Source organism: Phascolarctos cinereus, unplaced genomic scaffold (assembly GCF_003287225.1).
Source record: "Phascolarctos cinereus isolate Bilbo 61053 unplaced genomic scaffold, phaCin_HiC Scaffold_726;HRSCAF=1367, whole genome shotgun sequence".
NCBI classification, from domain to species: Eukaryota; Metazoa; Chordata; class Mammalia; order Diprotodontia; family Phascolarctidae; genus Phascolarctos; species Phascolarctos cinereus.
The window spans coordinates 396486215-396506022 of record NW_027556098.1 but is presented as its reverse complement, the minus strand read 5'-3'; the positions used below and the strand labels follow the sequence as shown (position 1 = coordinate 396506022).

Here is a 19808-nt window from a genome sequence, read left to right as displayed (position 1 = left end):
GGCCACTTCAGTGAAAGGAAAGTTACAAGGCTTGTTTATACAAACAATTGGTGCCTAGATGAACTGGCAAGAGTCAGATATGGTCCAGGGGCAGGGACCAACCTTGAATTGAAAAATTTTTTGCAGGAAGATAAAATTCCCCTCTGAGCTGGTGGAGCTGCAGGGGTGCCCTGATGTCATGAATTTCAGCAGGAACACAGAAGCCAGATGGGCTCTGGTTGCCTTTAGTGATACACGTGATGGTTTTGTCCTTCAGTTGCCTATCCCTGGCTGTCTATGATAGACCAACACACACAGTACTCCTCAGCATGCATAAGAAGAGCTCTCCAAATCACCACCTCCTAAGTGGGGATGCTTTGTGCCAATTAACCCCAATTCACCAGTGAGTAAAATTCTAGTAAGTATCCAAATGGCACCGGGCTAGTCTGGGAGCCAAGACATCCCTGTGCAAATACTCATTTGCAACCTTTGGTCAACGCTTTGGCCTTGGCTTAGTCTCTCTGCTCAGCCCAGTGCTGAGCGTGGCAGTCACTGTTCCCTGGAGATGATGCAGGCAACAGCTCCCCATAAGCTGCAAAGTACTAAACAAAGATAGGGGAGTCAAGGGGCAGAGCCAAGATGGCAGAGTGAAAGCAGTGACTTGCTTGAGCTCTCCCCCAAGCCCCTCCAAATACTCATAAAGATAGGAGAGTCTTCCTATTATTTCCAATGGCTATATTATACAAATAAGGAACCCTAGGTTCCTTGGTCAGGTGGGTCTCCAATCTATCCCCAAGGAGGTATTTATGTCACACAAAGCCAGCCTCCCCCACAGCACAAACTAACCGGCCACAACAGAGTGAGGAGAAAACGTAAGTCAAGGCAGGCTTCATGCTGCATCCTCTACTACACGTATACATCTGGGTATTTACACAAAATCCTATCGGCACAAAAGAAACGTAGGAAATCTTAATCACAAAGGGGAAAAGATTCTCTGTTCTTTGTTTTTTCTCATCATGGCAGGACAGGGCATGCCTTAAGCAAATTTCCCACTGGGGAAGATGGGAAGAGAAGTTTGAATGAGGGCAAAGGTAATTCCAGGAGAAATGAGAAGCCAAAAGCTCCTTTCTAACCCAGCAAGGGTATCACTGGATTTGAAAAAAAAAACCAAAACAATTCTTGGAATGCTATGTGGCAAATGGAAGAAAGAGGGAGGCTCTTTCAGCTGCTGGTTTTAAACGACATTCTGTCATTTTCTTGAGCTTCCTGCCTAAAGAGAAGCACTTATATAGACAGAAAAGGCCTAAGAGATAACATGAGCTCCTTTGAAAGAATCAGCTGCATCAGGGGTAAAAGTTAGATTCCTGGTTATCCTCTTAAACTAAGCCAAATAGTCTTAAAATGACCCTTGCAAATATGGTGCCACTCTAAAGCTCCCCCTCCATTCATTCAGCAATTTAATTTCCTTTTTAAGATGAAAACTGCTCAAGACATATCAAAATAACTGTTAAAATTAGGGCCAGTCAGAGCAGAATGAAGGATCCAGTCCTAGGAGAATAGCATCCATCCTACATTCCTGTCATAAATGGAGAACCAATGGACCAGAAGCTCTTGGGGGCCTCTGCTTTGGGCCTGTGATGTTGCTATATTTCAAAGGGAAGAGCTGAGCTGTGAGCTTTTTAATAACTAACTCCTTTAAATACTGAATCAGGCCTGGAACCAAAGTGTTTTACTTCCACTACATGAAAGGCCCAAACCACTTCATCGGTGGCCTTCTCCCCCATCTTCAGCAATGTTAGCCCACTTCTCCCAGCAGGGCTCCAGGGACTCTCCCTCTAAGAGGATGGGGGAGCTCCTCCAGCCCTCGGGACTCTGTCTATAAAAGCAGGGCCCAAAGTGACATCATACCTCCCTCAAGCGGTCATGATTAAGGAGCTCCAGAAGTTCCTCCTCGAACTTCTCAAGTGATGGATACAGGTGGAAGAGCAGATTGTCCAAATACCACGTGACAGACTTCTGGAGGCGAGGCTTCCGCAGTGCATCATCTGAATAGGGAGAGGATATGGTAAATGGATGGATCATCACATCCAAGACTGAGGAAGAGTCAAAAAAGCTGCTCTCCTCCTGCAGGCTCAGACACCACAGACAACTGGTGATATGGCTCTGGACACTCAGAAGGAAATCAACAGACCAAGTGCCCCACACCAGAGCCCACGCCACGGCTCACCCTCCCTCCAGACTGAACTCCTAACCAATGAAACAAGCACAGGCTTCAGTCACAATCCAAGTCTCCTCCAGGAACAAATTTTACAATTCAGGAATTCAAAGAACATGGATTACAAAACACAAAACAACATCTGTTACCCTTCAGCTTAGTTCTCCTTTATCACTTACAACCCTCTCCAGCAAGAAGAACCAGCCAACGGCACCATCACTCATTTCACTGACTTTACCTTGGACCATTTGGAAACCCACATAGCGCACACTCACTTACTCATGCACACATTAAACTGACAAACCAGAAACACAGTTGTGGTGATGAGCGCTTCTGAAGGCAATCTAGAGGCTCTGAAGGGAAGAGCTTGTTACAAAGAAGTAAGGAACATTGGGAAAAGTGAGAAGGCAGTAAGGGGGTAAGTATGGTGGTGCAGAATTATGTTAATATATTTATATAGTATTATTATAATATATCCCACATGGATAATTATAATAAAAATTAATTAAATTCACAATATATTATATAATAGATATGTATTGTTATTATTTACCAGGCCTCAGTGACTTCCTAGGGACACACAATCTGTATGTTTCAGAGGTGGAGAATGAGGAACGTGGGGTTTGAACCCTAGATCCTTGACTCCCAGTCTGACTCTCTGCCCATTACTCCCGACTCTTTTCCTAAATAACAACATTTACATAGCACTTGAACATTTGCAGGTACTTTATAGATATCTTCTCAATGAACACACATGAGGCAGGTACCACATGTATTGTCATCTCTATAGTACAGGTAAGGTAATTGGAGCTCAGGGAGGTCAAGTGACTGGCCCATAAACACACAGCTAACAACTGCCAGGCAGGATTTGAACCCAGCTTGTTCTGACTTGGTATCTAATCTCCTATGCACTGATCCATTCCATATACTTCCTCTTTGACTACACACTCCAGTAGCTAAAACCACTAGAAGAAACTTGAATATTGTATAATGGGATGGAAAAGGTCTAACAATCCTAATCATTCTGGGACTGGTCCCACTTCTCCCCTTCCCCAGTCCCCCCTGAGTTTGTTTTGACAATTGAAATATTATACATTAGGTAGGCCTGTGATGGTGTGATGATAAAGTCTATTCCAAAGCATAAAGTAGGCTGGCTGATTTGTCAGAGCTGAGGGAAATGAAGGAAGAAATATGTAAACCCTTTCCTAAATGAAGTTCAAGCCAGGAGCTTTGGGGGACAGGTAGGTCACAGCATCACGCAAATAGTTAAAAAAATTTACACAGGTTCATATCGAAGTTATATACTGGTTCCAGGCCACATCCAAGCCAGAGTGATTTTGCTGGAGGCTACAAAGCTAATAAACATTGTACCCCAACAAATTCAGGACCAGTGGGCATGGAGGTAGCAAAGCTTGACAAGATATGTGGGAAAGAACACTGTCTCCCGTGGCAATTCCAACGGGAATCAGCCGGATCTCCTGCAGAAGCCAGGCAATTGTGCCACCTAATTGTTCCTAAAGCTTCACACAGTTTCTTAATAAAGAATTTCAGTGACGATAAGGATGGGAAGGAGAACTCCAGCTCTTCCTCCTAAGGTTCTAAATGGACAATGGGTGAGGGCAATTGCATCCACACTCCAAATGCACTGAGCTGACCCTAATGTAGGAAAGATCAAATGGAGGTGATCCCAAAGCAAACAGAAAGGAAGGCCTGGAGGACCAAAAATGGATGGACTGCAGTCACCTGAGCAGAGTCAGAGAGTGAAAGCACTCTTACCACCCCTGCCGCATGCAGACATGACCTTACTGATTCAGTCTGTGGGCCAAGGCATTACCAAAGAAAGAGAGGCAACTATAAAGAAAGATTTCATGAGAAAGTTAGTCCAGGATGCAGGCACTTATGGAGGACTTCCATTTTCATTTTGGATCTTGAAGGCACAAGAGTATTTGCTTAATTCTGTGACAAAGTCAAATACTAAGGAGGACTGGGAGAAACTGATTTTATGTGACATCCACAGAGAGTTCACCATCATCTTCTGCTGATGCAGAATGTCTGTGCTATGGAATAAACTCTCCCCCCGGAGCAGCTAGGTGGCACAGCGGATAGAGCACCGGCCCTGGATTCAGGAGGACCTGACTTCAAATCTGGCCTCACACACATAACACTTACTAGCTGTGTGACCCTGGGCAAGTCACTTAACTCCACTGCCTAGCCAAAAAACAAAACAAAACAAAACAAAAATAAACTCTCTCCCCCAAAACATGTCCTTGAGAGCATGCTCGCCTCTCTTCATGCTTCATCAACAATGTAGTATTGGGAAGATCAAGAAGTGGGCACAAGTTGACAAGTAGGGCCCTGAGACCCACTGTGTTAGTAACCCAGAAGCAATGAACAATGTTTTGAATGAAACTAACAAGACAGGGGACAGCAAGCCCCAGTGAAGAAAAAAGATAATTTTCTAGAGGGGGAAGAGATCATTTGGGAGAAGACTACTTTGGTCTTTCATTCTATAATTAGTTTTGCAGAAAGTCAGCCATGACATAGAGCCTGGGAGATCACAAAATTACACCTCCTTCATACCAACTTTATGAGAGAGATGCAAATTACCCAAAAAAACAAGCTTACATCAAGGACTTTTTCAACAAAACAAGTTTCAGGATCTCTCCTAAGGTCAATACCAAGTTTGCTAGAAGAAAATTTAGTGACAGAAAAACAGCTAGCATTGGCTCCAACTTCTTAAAGAGGTCTGAGCCATCAAATCATACCCTCAAACTCCTAAATTCTTTGGTGGTTTCCTCATAAAAATTTGCAGAAGATACAAAGCTAGGAGGGATCACTAGCATGCTGGATGCAGTGTCATGATCCCAAAAGATCTCAACAGGTAAAAGACATCACCGAATCACAGAAGAGGAAATGACAAACACAGTCTTACCCTTGGGTTCACAAAATAGGCTTGATAGGGACAATCTGGGGGCAGCTCAGGGAGACAGAAGTTTATATAGAAAAGATCTAGGGATTTTAGTGGAGTGCCTCTTGTCACTGGACCCAGATGGCTCCGGAGGTGAAAGTGAGGCTGGTGACTTTGCACAGCCCCGCCTCACTTCAATCCAATTCACTTGGATGTCATGGTATCACCTCCCTGACGTCATGGTCCTCTCTGAGAATGAAAAGCAAACCACAACAACAATGTTCAAAATGAATCTGCGACCAGTAAAGGCAAGGCCCTGCTGGGCTGCATTTAGAGGCGGAGCCTCCAGAAACAGGGAGATGACAGTCCTGCTGCACTCTGCCCCAGCTGCACCACATAGAGAATGCTGTGTTTGGCCCATCTGAAGAAGGCACTGATAAGCTGAAAAGTGTCCAGGAAGGCTAGTCTGAATGGAGATGCATCACAAGTTCACGCCATAGGCAAATCAGGTGAAGGAAATGGAGACGTCTGGAGAGTCAACCCAAATCCTCAGGAGGAGTGTGACCACCATCTTCCAGTTCCTGAGAGGCAGCCATGTGGAAGAGGGATTCCACCTGTCCTTCTTGGACTCAGAAGGCAGAAACAGGAGCAATGAGTGGAAAGTGGAAAGAGACAAATTTAGGCTTGATCCTGATTCTTGGAGTGCCCCAAGAGTAGAAGGGACTGCTTTGGGAAACAGTGGATTCCCCTTTGGGTGAGGTCCTAAAGCAGATGACAGCTGTACTCGCGGCGATGCTTCGATAAATATTCTTTTCTGAGGATGGACTGAACTCCATGATGGCTTAGTTCCTTTCAAGTTCTGAAATCCCCTGATTCTCAAGACCAAGGCACCTTAGAATCTAGGCCCTGCCTCTGACACATACCAGCAGTCTCCCTACAGGCAAGTCAGTTAACCTCTCAAGAAAACTCTTCAGGGCTATGAATTACAGACAGACTGTTGCCCTGCATCCAAGGAGGTGGCTGCAAAACCAGGAATTCCCCAACACCAATGACATCACAGCTGCAGAACGACAACAAGAATGTTAACTAAACGCTTGGTATTTATTATAATGAGCAAATTAGCTTTAGACCTAACTTATGATATAGCAGCTATAACCACAGAAAGAAGAGAACACGGGAAAAAGTACATATCAAGTGTCTACTATGTGCCAGCTACTGTGCTAAGCACTTTTTTTTTAAATAAATCGATCCTTACAACAACTCTGGGAAGTAGATGCTATTATACAACCCCCATTTTACAGCTAAGGAAACTGAGGCAGGCAGCAGTACATATCTGAGGCTGGATTTGAATTCAGGTCTTCCTGACTCCAGGCCTAGCACTATCTACTGCACCACCAGGTGCCTAGAACAATGCCAGCTGTAGTAGGAGGAGAAGATCTTGTTGAAGGTGGGGAGGTAAACTGGCTCACCTTGTAGGATGGGTAGGATTTTAATGGGCCAATGGAACAGTGGAAAGCATCCCAGGTAGAGGGAAGAAGAGGAGCTGAGGCCTGGAGTCAGGAAGAAGCAGCGCGAACCTGACGGGGAGGCAGCAGCCTGGCCACTGGGCAGGGCTCGTGCTGGGGAGCGAGGAAGAAGTTCGCAAAGGCAGGGTAATCCTATTGGCTTTCTGTTGTTGTTTAGTCATGGAGGACTCTCTGGGATCCCATTCGAGGTTTTCTTGGCAGAGATACTGGAGTGGTTTGCCATTTCCTTCTCCAGATCATTTTACAGATGAGGAAACTGAGGGAAATAGGGCTAAATGACTTGCCAAGGGTCACACAGCCAGCGTCTGAAGCCAGATTTGAACTCAGGTCTCCATAACTTCCACACCCAGAACTCTATGCACTGCATCAATCCTAGCTGCTAATCCTATTTGCCAGAAAGACATGAATGTCAGGCAGAAAGGGTCCAAACTTTCTCTCGTAGGCCACGGAGAGCCACTGGCTGGTCAGCAAGCTGCCCAAACTTCCACAGGCCAGTCAACTTGAAGTCTGTTTTACATCTAGACTTCAGATCGGCCAGGCCTCTCTCTTTGAATTATATATCAAGAGAAGGAAGCTCTTGACTTTTTAAATGCATAATATTAATAGACTGTGATTAAAGGTAACACAATGAAGCAATATCTTTTTTTGTTGTTGTTGGCAAAACAATCCAAAGATATAGCATCAGAAGGAAACCAAAGGTTTGTTTTCCCTAAGTCTCTAAATAGATGTATATAAATCTGTGACTGTTCTAAAAAAGACCATTTTAGTTAACATCCTCAGGCACAAGTTTCTCCGAATCACTCTGAAATATCCACAGCCATCAAACGCATCTCAGTAACTTCACCCTTTTCAGCACCGATATAAAAGAAAGACTGAGCTGCTCCACAGAGTCTTCTGGCTTCCCCATCATCCGATAATTGTCTCACTGACTCAGTCTTCCATTCTTCCCATCTGCCTGATTTCTTATAGCCTAGGGGCAAAGTCACATATCCTGTACTTCAGGGGCCTAGCCAGTCACCCCTTAGTAAGTACCTCCAGCATGCAGACCACTAAGATGTACATATGTGCATCCATGCTGTCTCCTTCAATGGATCATAAGCTGCCATGGACCACATCTCTCCCACTTACAACATAACTCTGCACAGCACGACCAGAAAAAGGAGAGCTCTGGGGACATAGAGGATGCTAAAACTGACTGTCCAAGGTGATCCTCATAAATGACAGGCCATTTCTCTGGTTTCACTTCATTCAGTGTTTCATTTATCCCAAGATTGCCACATAAAATAAAATAAGCTGAATGTTATGTGAGGTAGCAGCAGAATCTACAAAGGTGTCTGTTGGACACCAATAAATGTAGTCTCATAAAACGTGACCAAGAAGTTCCTGAGTTAAGAAGAAAACTGTAAGGAAAGAATATGTTAAATTGATGGTCCATGAATGACGGATCAAGGGGTTTACTAAGAGTTTAGCTGAGCCGTAATCTCTCCAGGCTGGCGGAATACTTCCAGGAACTCCGGCAAAGTTATTTTTGATGTTGTTGGGTTGTTGGGGTTTTTTTGGTTTTTTTTAATGAAAAAGAATCATTTAATATGAGAACTCCAATCTGACACAAACTTTTGGCTGCACTAGAAAGAGATGACTAAATTAGGAGTATTTGCTTATGAAAGGGAAAACAGCAGCAACTGTAAAGAATGGACATTTGACAGAACATCATCTCGCTCCTGGTAAAGAAGGTCAAAGTGACTGAAATGGAGGACTTCATCAATTTCCTGTCATGGTCAGGCTAGAAGCTGATGAAAAATTCAGCATGCTTGACATCAGGCACCTTTACAAATGAATGACTGGCTAATCCTCAAATGTGGCAGCCAGTATAGACAAAGACAACTCCTCCCTCCAAATTAGACAAATGAACGATCCTAGGAATGCAAGGCACCAGCTCACCTAATTAAGGCTTTTCAGTGCTATAAAATGGGGGACAGCAATGAGGCTCTCTTTCATTTCAGAAGGAATCCACAGGAGCCCAAAAGTTCAGAAACAAAATTTATAATAGAGATAATAACAAGTGTCAGATGCAGAGCCAATACCCACAAGCCTGCAAGTCATATTTTATATGTGGCTACAAGTCCCACTCCACATAAGTGAAAGGCTGAGCAGAAAGCATTTCTTTTCTCAAATGGTCATCATGGGAGCGGCTGCAAAAATGGGTTTCCATCCTTTATTTCTCAGAGGAGGTTTCGTCGCTTTTTCCTTTGTAGAGTCAGCACAGTCTTCTAACGGCTAGAGGCCATCCAGGCTCATCCTTCGTTTTCCCTGATCATTTGTTTTTAAACAACAACAACATAAATTGTGTTTCCTTTCTTTACATTTTGCAGACTTCAGTTAAGTGCCTCAGTGACTGATGGGCCGCGTCACCAGAGGAGAGCAAATGTACATGGAATGAGGCTTCTGAAAATATTAACTTAGAACACAATGAGCTAAGGGCAGAGATCCAAAACACATATGTCTTTCTATAAATCAAGCTCCCAGGACACCCACCCCAACAGATGCTTTCTGTAACACGTAGGCATCTTAACTTTCCAATATAAAGGAAGAAGCAGAGAAAGAAGTGTGGGGATTCATTGTTGCACTTCAGCTTTTTCTTCACCACCAAGGTAACGGCACTGATGTCCAACATTTGGGGGTATTTGCTATCCCTTTTTCCTCCAGCACTATCAACATCCACCGCCATGTCCCAGAGGGAAGAATATGTAGCAAGCACCAAGAACCACTCTGCCTGAACAGGTAAGAAACAGAGAATGCAGAAGGACTTAAAAGCAATTGTGCTAATAGTTTCTTGGCATTCCTATCCAAAAAAGCAATGACTCAGTTGCATTTCTCACACATTTTTCCTATCAAAATTAACCTCACTTTTCCAATGAAGAACTAGGAAAAGAAGAAGGTCATGGCCAAGATCACAGAACTATTTAATATTTAGTGCCTGGATTAGAACCCAGGTTCTATCAACTGTCAGGTTAACGACTCAAAGACATACTCTCTATAATGAATTCCTCCTCTACTTTCAGCTAAATTTAGAAAGAAAAGAACTCAGGGAACATACAAGCTAATCAAAACTGCCTATAGCATGTGAAGTATCATTATTTGTGGCAGAGAAACAATCAGAGTCTTGAGCTCCTGTCTGGGGAAGTGAGTTAAATGAAAGATAAAATTGGTCTTGTTTATAGAAGAATCAGCTGCCACCTGAGTCATTATTGTCTTTTCTCAGCAAACTTCAGCAAAGCATCCAAATCAGTCAGCAGTGGGCCCACCTGAGTAAGCCTATCATTTCAAACAAAAACCAAACCCAACACCACTGAAGTCTCCACTCAATTAATGCCTTCAACCATTAACACACTTGTAGCCCATTAGCTGCAGATAAGAGCCAGAATCTCATCAGCCATAAACTGCCCATTTTTCCAGTTGTCTTCAAACTCTTGCTTCCATTCTGAACTGATTTATGCAAAGATTGGCCATCCGTGGCTGATCACATGTGCGCAGTGGAATTTTTCTGCTCCCTGTACTCAATTACTAAACTGACCTCCATAATCTGGCTACGGCCGACCTTTCCAAATCTATCACACTGGACTCTCCTTCACTGTCTTAAGTTTCAGCCAAATTAGCCTGCTTCCTCGTTCTTCCCCAGATTAGGCACTCTACTTCTTTCTCACTTCCATGCCTTTGCACAGCCTGCCTGCCATGCTTAGGATGCTTTGTTTTCACCTCCACCTCTTAGAAAACCCAGCATCCTCCAATTGTGAGGCCAAGGGCCACCCCTCACAAGAAGTCTATCCTTACCTCCTTAACAGTCAGTGCTTTCTCTCTCCTCAATTTACCATACAGAGACCTGTCTTTCCCTATGTTGTAGCCAAGCTGCCAGTGTTGTTATTGTTCAGTCATTTCAGCAGTGTCTCACTCTTTGTGACCCCATTTGGGGTTTTCTCAGCAGAGATACTAGAGAGGTTTGCCCTTTCCTTCTCCAGCTAACTTTACAGATGAGGAAACGGGGGCAAACAGGGCAAAGTGACTTGCCCAGGATCACATAGCTAGTAAGTGTCTGAGGCTGGATTTGAACTCAGGAAGATGAGTCTTCCTGACTCTAGGCCTGGTGCTCTATCCATTGAGCCACTTAGCCAAATCTTAGTCTTCTATCTACGTAGTAAACCTTTTGTGTATATCTATACATGGGTCCTCTGCATCTCTGGGCCTCGGTATATGTGTCTATGAAAAGGGGATTGGAGTAGGTGGCACCTGAGGTCCATTTCAGCTCTAGACCTCAGATCCTATGATGCTATATTGCCTTTCCCTATAGAATGTAAGCCCCTCGAGGGCAGGGACTGTCTTCCCATTTGTCTTTATATCTGCAGCACCAAGTACAGTGACTTGGCACAAAGTAGATGCTTAATAAACAACTGCTGCCTTTCCGCCGGTTCCGCCATATTCCAGGCACATGGGGCTCGTGGGGCTCCTGCATCAGGGCGTATTATTTCCTTTCCAGGGAAGCTCGGGAGAGAGCATTGGAGTGAATCGCCAAAATGACAAATACAAAAGGAAAAAGGAGAGGGACTCGATACATGTTTTCTAGGCCCTTTCGAAAACATGGTGTTGTCCCTCTGGCTACATATATGCGAATATACAAGAAAGGTGATATTGTAGCTATCAAGGGTATGGGCACAGTTCAGCAAGGAATGCCCCACAAAAGTTACCATGGCAAGACTGGACGGGTCTATAATGTTACTCAACATGCTGTAGGCATTGTTGTAAACAAACAGGTTAAGGGCAAGATTCTAGCCAAGAGAATTAATGTTCATATTGAGCATATTAAGCATTCCAAGAGCAGAGAGAGCTTCCTGAAGCGGGTAAAGGAAAATGATCAGAAGAAGAAGGAAGCCAAAGAAAGAGGCACTTGGGTTCAACTGAAGCGCCAGCCTGCTCCACCCAGAGAAGCACACTTTGTAAGAACCAATGGCAAGGAACCTGAGCTGTTGGAACCGATCCCCTATGAATTCATGGCATAAACGGCTATAAAATAAAAACAATAAAAAATTCCTGGTCTAAATAAATAAATAAATAAATAAATGACTGCTTAATCAGTCTTTCAGCAAGAGGAATACAGCTTATAAATTCCCATTACTACTCACAACAAGGATGCTTCAAATATTTTTCTTGGAGTCTTCAAAATGGAGCCAGCTGGGCAGCCTAATTCAGGGTCAGAAAGTAGGCCATCCCAACAAGACCAACAAATTAGAGGTCCTTGGAGAGCACTTTGTGGCAAAGCCAAATGAATTAATGAGAAGAGGGCATGGTTGTTCACTATGCAGTAGGAAGCCAATCACACCCACGGCTCTGATTCCCAAAATGTCATTCTTCCTAAAGTGACAAGCAAACAAGGGACATGCAGACAATTCAGAGGTTCCTCATTTTTCCCACCACTAGCCATTTAGTGACAGATTATATTTAAAATGCCTTAAAATCAGCTTCTACTTTCTCTCATAAATCTAGAAGTGCAAGGGACCCCAGAGGCCATCTGGTTCAATGCCCTCGTTTCACTGATTAGGAAACTGAAGCCAAAAAAGCCAAATGTGAAATGATCTTCCCACAGTCACACAAGTAGTCGGGGCAAGATTTGAACTCATGTCTCACACAGCCAACTTCAGCTTTCTTTCCATTGCCCCGCCTTGTGCTACCTCCCAAATATATGAACTGGTTCTCTACCTTCTCTTTTTTTCAAAGCCTGATTCTTCCTATCTTACACAGGTTGTTAAGGACAGGGTCACACCACGCCGTCCCACTCAGACGGCCATAGGCCTCTGATCTGCTCTGTTTCCAACCTGGGTCAGTTCACCCCTCCCTTAGGCATCCTGGTACTCCCCTGCTACCCAGGCTCATCATATTAATGCTACACTTAGTCTAGACATCCAATCAGGTTAGCCCATTGCAGCTTAGAATGCCTAAGCTCAAGTGATCTACCAGCTTCAGCTTCCCTTTATGGGCATGTACCACTATACCCAGAGACTGGTTCTCCTCCAAAGAAGGGAAACAAGGATCAGATATGAAAACAGTCATCATCTTTTTAATGAGAAATATAAGTATCCCTCCATAAGACTTATTCCAGCTTGTTCTTATGGTACAGAAAAGACGCTGGGTTACTGAAGGTTATGCCAGGGGAACATGAGCTCCAGCAGGTTCTCTCAAGCTGGACAGGCTTTGCATATAGGCTCAGCAATGGACTGTGCCTCATATCCAAGGACCAGACCAGCGTGATCCCCACGGTGTATGGCCAGCAGAGGCTTTATGGGGAGGCATGGGAGGGGGCTGCAATTCATGAAATATAAACATGGGCCATAAGGTTAAGCACATAATTTTCCAAGGACAGTGGCAGAAGCATCGTTTGGGCCATTGGAGCAAAAACAATCATCACCACTATCATTAAACAACATCTAATCTAAGAACCAGAAGCCTGTGTTTGAGTTAGGCCCTGCTGCTGCCACACTTCTTAGGACAGTCCAGCGTGGGCTTGGTCATTGAAGGACATGAACATCCAAAGTCAAGATAATTCGAGGAATCCTTACTTGTCTCTCCATGTGCTGGTAGTAAGCCGGGGATTTTCTGCAAACCAGACACCAGAAAGTTCTCAGGAAGAAGGTGGAAAGCAACCTCAAGAACAGGATGGAACTTCAAGGTATACAGAATGTGGCAGTTCTCGATGAGGGTCATATATTTACTTTCTAGAAGACAGAGAAACAACCGTTATTCCAGAATCTCAGCATTGGCAGAGAACTCACAAGTCACCTACTCCAACCTAAAGTGCAATGCCCAAAGAAGAGAACTGGCCATCCAACCTCCACTAGGGAATGTCAGAGCTGGGAGGGCCCTTAGAACACAGGATGTCAGAGCTGAGAGGGCCCTCAGAAGGTCAGAGCTGGGAGGGCTCTCAGAACACTGTCAGAGCTAGAAGGGCTTTAGAACACAAAATGTCAGAGCTGGGAGGGCCCTTAGAACAGAGAATGTCTGAACCAGAAGAGACCTAAGAAATAATCTAATACAACCCCTTTATCCTACAGGGGGAAATATTCCTTTTAAAAAGTAGGCATGGGAGCAGCTAGGTGGCGCAGTGGATAGGGCACCAGCCCTGAAATCAAGAGGACCTGAGTTCAAATCCGGCCTCAGACCAAACACTTGACGCATACTAGCTGTGTGACCTTGGGCAAGTCATTTAACCCCATTGCCTCACTAAAAAAATAAAAAATAAGTTAAAAAAAATAAATAAAAAGTAAGCATGACTTAGACTATAAACTCCTTGAGGAAAGGAATTGCCTTATTTTTTTTTGTATCTGTATCCCCAGTTTCTGCATGTGGTAGGTGCTTAACCAATGCTCACTGATCAATTGACTGACTTCAATGACAAGTAGAGATTTGGCCCTATTCTACCTAGACCCTTCATATGAAGGAATGCAAAGGAAAAAAGCATTCATTAAGCCCTTCCTATGTGAACAGGAAGTCTGTCTCTCTCAATGAGCTCACATTCTAACTGCAAGTACAAGAGGGTCCATCCCTTAAGTCCATTCACATTTCTTATCTACAAATTCTAACATGTCCAGGTGTCTCTCCAGTCCCTTGGCCCCCCAAACCACCCACATCTTTGACATTTCTTTAGGATACATAATTAATAGGATTATTTTTTCCTTTCTGTTTTCCATACTTGTTTCCTGACATGCATCTGAATAATGCCTGAGGATCCTACATGCTGAATAAATGCACCACCAGCAGCACTGAGCTGTCAAAATGCCTGATTTTAAGGGTCTTTTAGGAGAGAAGTTGGCAATTTGCTAATTTAATTCAATCTGGAAATCATCTAAAAGCTGATATTTAGTCCAAGCAAACCTCTCCCTCATTTTACCTGACTGTTGGGCCATATTTAATATATGCAGACAACACTCTAGCTTTCCAAATTTCTCTCATCACCACAGCCCTGCCAAAGTTACACGCTGAGCTTCCACAGATGGGTCTCACAAACAAAACAGAAGATCTGCTGAGAAACAAAGTTTGGGTGTGAAGGCGCCCGGGGCTGCTGTGCTGAGCCTGCTCCAAGATTCCCTCCCAGAGTGAGACACTTGTCCCACACCAAACCACTCGCTCTCCTGTTGGAATGGGTGCTGCTAGCAGCGAGGGCAGGGAGGAGCCTTACTGCCCCATCAATGAGCTCTCCATTCTACCGCCACAGGCCTCCCTCAGATGTTGCAGCAGATGACAGACAATGGCCATCTACTCTGAAGGCAAACGCGGAAGAATCTAGAGCAGAGGCTGGGATAAACCAACTCTTCCCACAGAAATTCCTGAGTGGAGCCCTCCCCTCATGGGGCCTGTGGAGCAATCCTGCCTCTCCTGGGAGGAGGGGTTAAAGGGGCTCATGGAGCTTTGGTTCAAAGCATTTCAAATGTGAAAATCACTGTTGATGTATTCAGACTGATTTCAAGAAGGCCTAAGCATGAACAGTGCTCTAGGGAAGCTCAGCGTGAGACCCTGAGGCCAAGAGAAGACCCACAGGCTTCCTCCTGCCAATGATCTTTTAAAATCATTCCAGCACTTTGGTCCTTACGTTCGATAGGATCCTCAAGATGCGGGTGCAGGAGGGCTCTGGGGGTGCCGTGATACAGTCTCAGCCTAGAAAACAAAACCAAGAGATGGCAACCGATTTGTTCCTCTTGCAGTCAGCAGAATTCAAGCAAGCAGAGGGCACATAATATCTCTTTCCCATTTATGATACTTTCTTAATAGGCAATAGACAGAGGGCTAAACTTGGAGGCACCAGAAAACCCAGGTACAAATCCTACTTGTGGCCCTGGGCAGGTAACTGCCTGTCTGCACTGGGTGGGACCTGTCTACACTGGGTAAGGCTTGTCTACACAGACCTGCACAGTGGCCCTGTCTCATCACACCACCCAGCCCCCCATCCATCAGTGCTCATGAGCTCAGAAGCCTTTGGTCTCTCCAGAATAAGCAGTGGCCAGGCCTGCAATGAACAGGCACTGAAAGGCATGCATGCATAGCTATGAACAGCTACCGTCTCTCCTGAGTGGGAGAATCGGGACCTTCTGGCTTGGCACTGAAGAGCCGCAGGATCCCAAAGCCACAGGCCACCATCTGCAGGCTCCCATCCCGTCTCTTGCCTTCAGCAACAACTTCCACCACCGCAACGACATTTGAGTGATTTAGAGATGTGTGGAAATACACAGGCTGAAACACAGGAATGAAAGGTCAGCATCCAGATCACCAGCTGAGGCTCACAAAGCATCCTCAGAAATGGAAACTAATACATAGCCAGCCTTGATAGTGCGCTTTAAGGTCCAAACAGTGCTTTCCAATTACTATCTTGACTTCTGTTTCTGGGAGCCAAGATGGTGGAGTAAGAAGTAAATCGCTCTTAACCTCCTTTATTAACCTCAGAAAGCCCAGAAAATATCACCCCAGGAAAAACCTTGGAACAGCTGAAGCAGAAGAAAGACGGGGTGCAGCAGTCCAGTAGCCCAGGTAGCTTGAGGGATTAACAGGGAAGGCCCCTATTGCCCTGGAGGAAGAGGAGCAGTATGGAACAGGAGGCATCCCAGCAAGCTTGCAGAAAGCCCCACCTCAGCATACCAGAAGAAGATTCCGAAACCCTGGTGGTGGAGCAGGTGAACACCAACACCTGAGTGCCTCAGTAAGGGTGGGGGAACTCGTGGAAACCAGCTTGGAAAACCACCAGGTACCATTCTACACCAACTGGCTCTCTCAGTGCCTCAGCAAAACTAAGGGAAGGGGCCCCAGGCAGATAAACACCCTACAATATCTATCTGAAAGGAGCTGAAGAAATTGAAAGGAAGGAAAGGCCCAGGTGAGCAGGAAATCTCCAGAGCCACACTACCCAATCCTACCCCTAGAGTTCCAGTGCTGCTGATTCCACCCCAATACCAGGTAAGCTGCCAGAACCCTACAGCCTCCAACTTCCAGCACTGGAGGCCCCAGCACACAAAGTCAGCGACCAGGCCCTAGGCTCCCAACACAAGAAGCTCGGGTCAGTGCCCTCTGCTCCCCAGCAGGAGAGTTCAATCTCTTTAAAGGCCAGGAAATAAGCAAACAATATGAGCAAAAAGAAACAAACGATCGATTCTTATTATGAGAACAGTGAAGATAAAGGCAGAAATTCTGAAGAGGACAACATTGTCAACAAACCCACATCTGGAACCTCAAAAGGGAATATGAACTGGTCTGAAGCCCAAAAAGCCTTCTTAGAAGAGCTCAAGAAGGATTTTAAAAGCCAAATGAGAGAAGTAGAAGGAAAAATGGGAAAAGAAATGAGAGGTATGCAAGAAAGAGTCAATAGCTTGGAAAAAAAAGGACAAAAATGATTGTAGAAAACAAGTCCTTAAAAAATACAATTGGCTAACCAGAAAAAAGTATACTGAAGAAAACAAGTCCCTAAAAAATACAATTGGCCAAATGAGGAAGGAGGTACAAAATCTAATAGAAGAAAACAATTTGTTAAAAAAATTGTGGCAAATGGAAGCTAATGACTCTATGAGAGAGCAAGAATCAGTCAAACAAAAACAAAAGAATGAAAAAATAGATGAAAATGTAAAATACTTCGTTGGTAAAACAACTGACCTAGAAAATCAATCCAGGAGAGATAACTTAAATATTATCGGTCTACCTGAAAATCACAATGAAAAAAAGAGCCTGGACAGTATCTTTCAGGAAATCATTAAGGAAAACTGCCCTGAGATCCTAGAACCAGTGGGTAAAATAGCCATAGAAAGAATCCACCGATCACCTCCCGAAAGAGCTCCCAAATTGAAAATGCCAAGGAATATAGTAGCCAAATTCCAAAATTACCATATCAAAAAGAAAATACTACAAGCAGCCAGAAAGAAACAATTTAAATATCAGTTATCTCATTTGACCCTCACAACAATCCTGGGGGGGCTTATAATTATACTCATTTTGCAGATGAGGAAACTGAGACCCAGAGAAGTCAGGTGATTTCCCTAACTTCACATGGCCAGGAAGGACCAGGATTTGAACTGAGGGCTTCCTGACTCCAGGTCCAGAGCTCTTTCTACCACACCACCAGCTGCCAGAAGGGATCAAAGAGATTTCAGTTTTGTCTCAAAGAATGTTTTCCTCTAAATGTTGCCAAAAATCATGAATTCCCCCAATGTCCCTTTCTGCAACCCTGTCCCAGTTAGGAAAACAAGAAGAATAAAGATAACTAGTTAAAGATATCAAGCTTCTTTTTTATAGAATCTTTTGTCAGAATCCAGGAGTGTACAATGGATTTCCCATCGGGACAATACTCCTCCTTTTGCCAAGGCATTAGGTTTTCACGTGAAAAAACCTCACTGGCATATACTACTCTGCGATACAACACCATTATCATATTAATAGAGCATAATGGAAAGAGAGTCTAGAGATGTACTCTACTCCAATGACTTACTGCCAACAAGGATTCTATTGAAAGCAACCCCCACTTTCCCTCCCCACCAAAAAAAATATGTATGTGTGTGTGTATGCACATACACATATGTGTATATATACACATACATGTATATATATATGTACCCAGAAAGATAACTTATTCAAGTACAAAGAATTTATTGAAATTATTTCATGTAACCAACATCATGTGGCTCAGATTATAAAAATTCAATTCTGAAATTCCAATATCATCATTAATTTTATAGGATGCTACAAAATTGTACACAAAAATGAAAGCATTAAATAATATTAATATGAGATGCAGCATAGTACAGTGACAAGAATACAGGGCTAAGATTCAGGAGAACTAACTTCTAACCCAAGCCCTGCCACTGACCAACCCTGTGACTTCTAGTAAGCTACTCTGGGCCTCAGTTTCCTCATCTCCAAAATGACAGGGGGTTAGCCTAGATCAGGTATGGGGAACCTGCAGCCTTAAGACCACACGTGGTCCTCTAGGTCCTCAAGTGCGGCCCTCTGACTGAATCCAAACTTCACAGAACAAGTCCCATTAATAAAAGGATTTGTTCTGTAAAAACTTAGACTCAGTCAAAAGACAGCACTCCAGGACCTAGAAGGCCACAGGTTCCTCACACCTGGCCTAGATCATCTCCCTCCAAGGTCCCTTCCAGCTCTATGATTCTATCCTGGCCTAATTCTGTTTTAACTAAGAAGGTTTCTTGACGTACAAAATATTTTACAGAGAGAGAGAGAAAGAAAGAGAGAGAGAGAAAACCAATTAACATCTTTTTGTGCTAAAACATCTTAAAATTTATGTTAATAGAATGAGATTTTTCTAGAGAATGTCAGTTGTTTTATCATCCTCGTGGGTGGTCATTTTGAGATCACCGTGAACATGTTTCAAGCCAGCAGACAAGGAGGAACATCCGCCATCGTGTATTCCTCTCATCTGCCTGACAACAGTGGGACGTCTGTATTTGAACAGACAGCATGTGGCTGATGGAAATGGACCCACATTTTTGTTTTCCCATCTCTCAACAAGCACATTCCCATTTGGGAATCAAAATACCTTCATCCTGTTACAGCTTTTCTATTTTGCCAAATTAAATTTACTTCTTTTTATTTAAAACTAATAAATGTCACAGACACAGAAGATGGAAACTTGATTCAGCTGATTGGGTTTGCTAACCAGCAGGGAAATAAAGTCCACGTGAGCGTCAGACGGAAGGTGGAGCCATGGCAACAGAACCCAAATGTTTCATTGAGCACAAAGTCAATGCTGGAGGACAAGGCAGTCGGCGCAGCTCTCCAAGCCTCAGTCCACAATCGCCCCCAAGAGAAGGCGCTCACAAAGACAAAGATCCGGCAGGGACAGAGGCTAGCCTTCCTACTATTTGATTTAAACTTGGAATAATCCTTCTATTAACGAGTCATTACCATGGTGTCACTAAGAAAACGTTTACTGTAATCACAGACTGTCAGCAAGGGATAACAGAGAGACGCATTAAAACATCAGCCATGAGATATAAATCGTTATTCTATTATCTTTTATTGCAAAATGATGAAATAATGACCACTTACTGCTGACAGGTGGTTGGACTAAGAGAGAATTATGTTTCTGTTTCTAAAGGCTCAGGAACCGTTAAGGAGGCCCACTCGAAAGGTAAGTTAG

General features: G+C 44.0%; 1 protein-coding gene and 1 pseudogene across 1 annotated transcript in view; one reads left to right on the top strand and one right to left on the bottom strand.

Moving 5' to 3' along the window:
- The window catches only part of NPHP4 (nephrocystin 4), a 170957-nt gene that overhangs the window by 116636 nt on the left and 34513 nt on the right, over positions 1 to 19808 (bottom strand). The window contains 4 exon segments of the mRNA XM_078145734.1: positions 1888 to 2024; positions 13234 to 13389; positions 15261 to 15325; positions 15726 to 15898. Coding sequence (XP_078001860.1) covers positions 1888 to 2024; positions 13234 to 13389; positions 15261 to 15325; positions 15726 to 15898 — 531 coding nt within the window.
- LOC110200141 (large ribosomal subunit protein eL21 pseudogene) lies at positions 11145 to 11679 on the top strand (annotated as a pseudogene).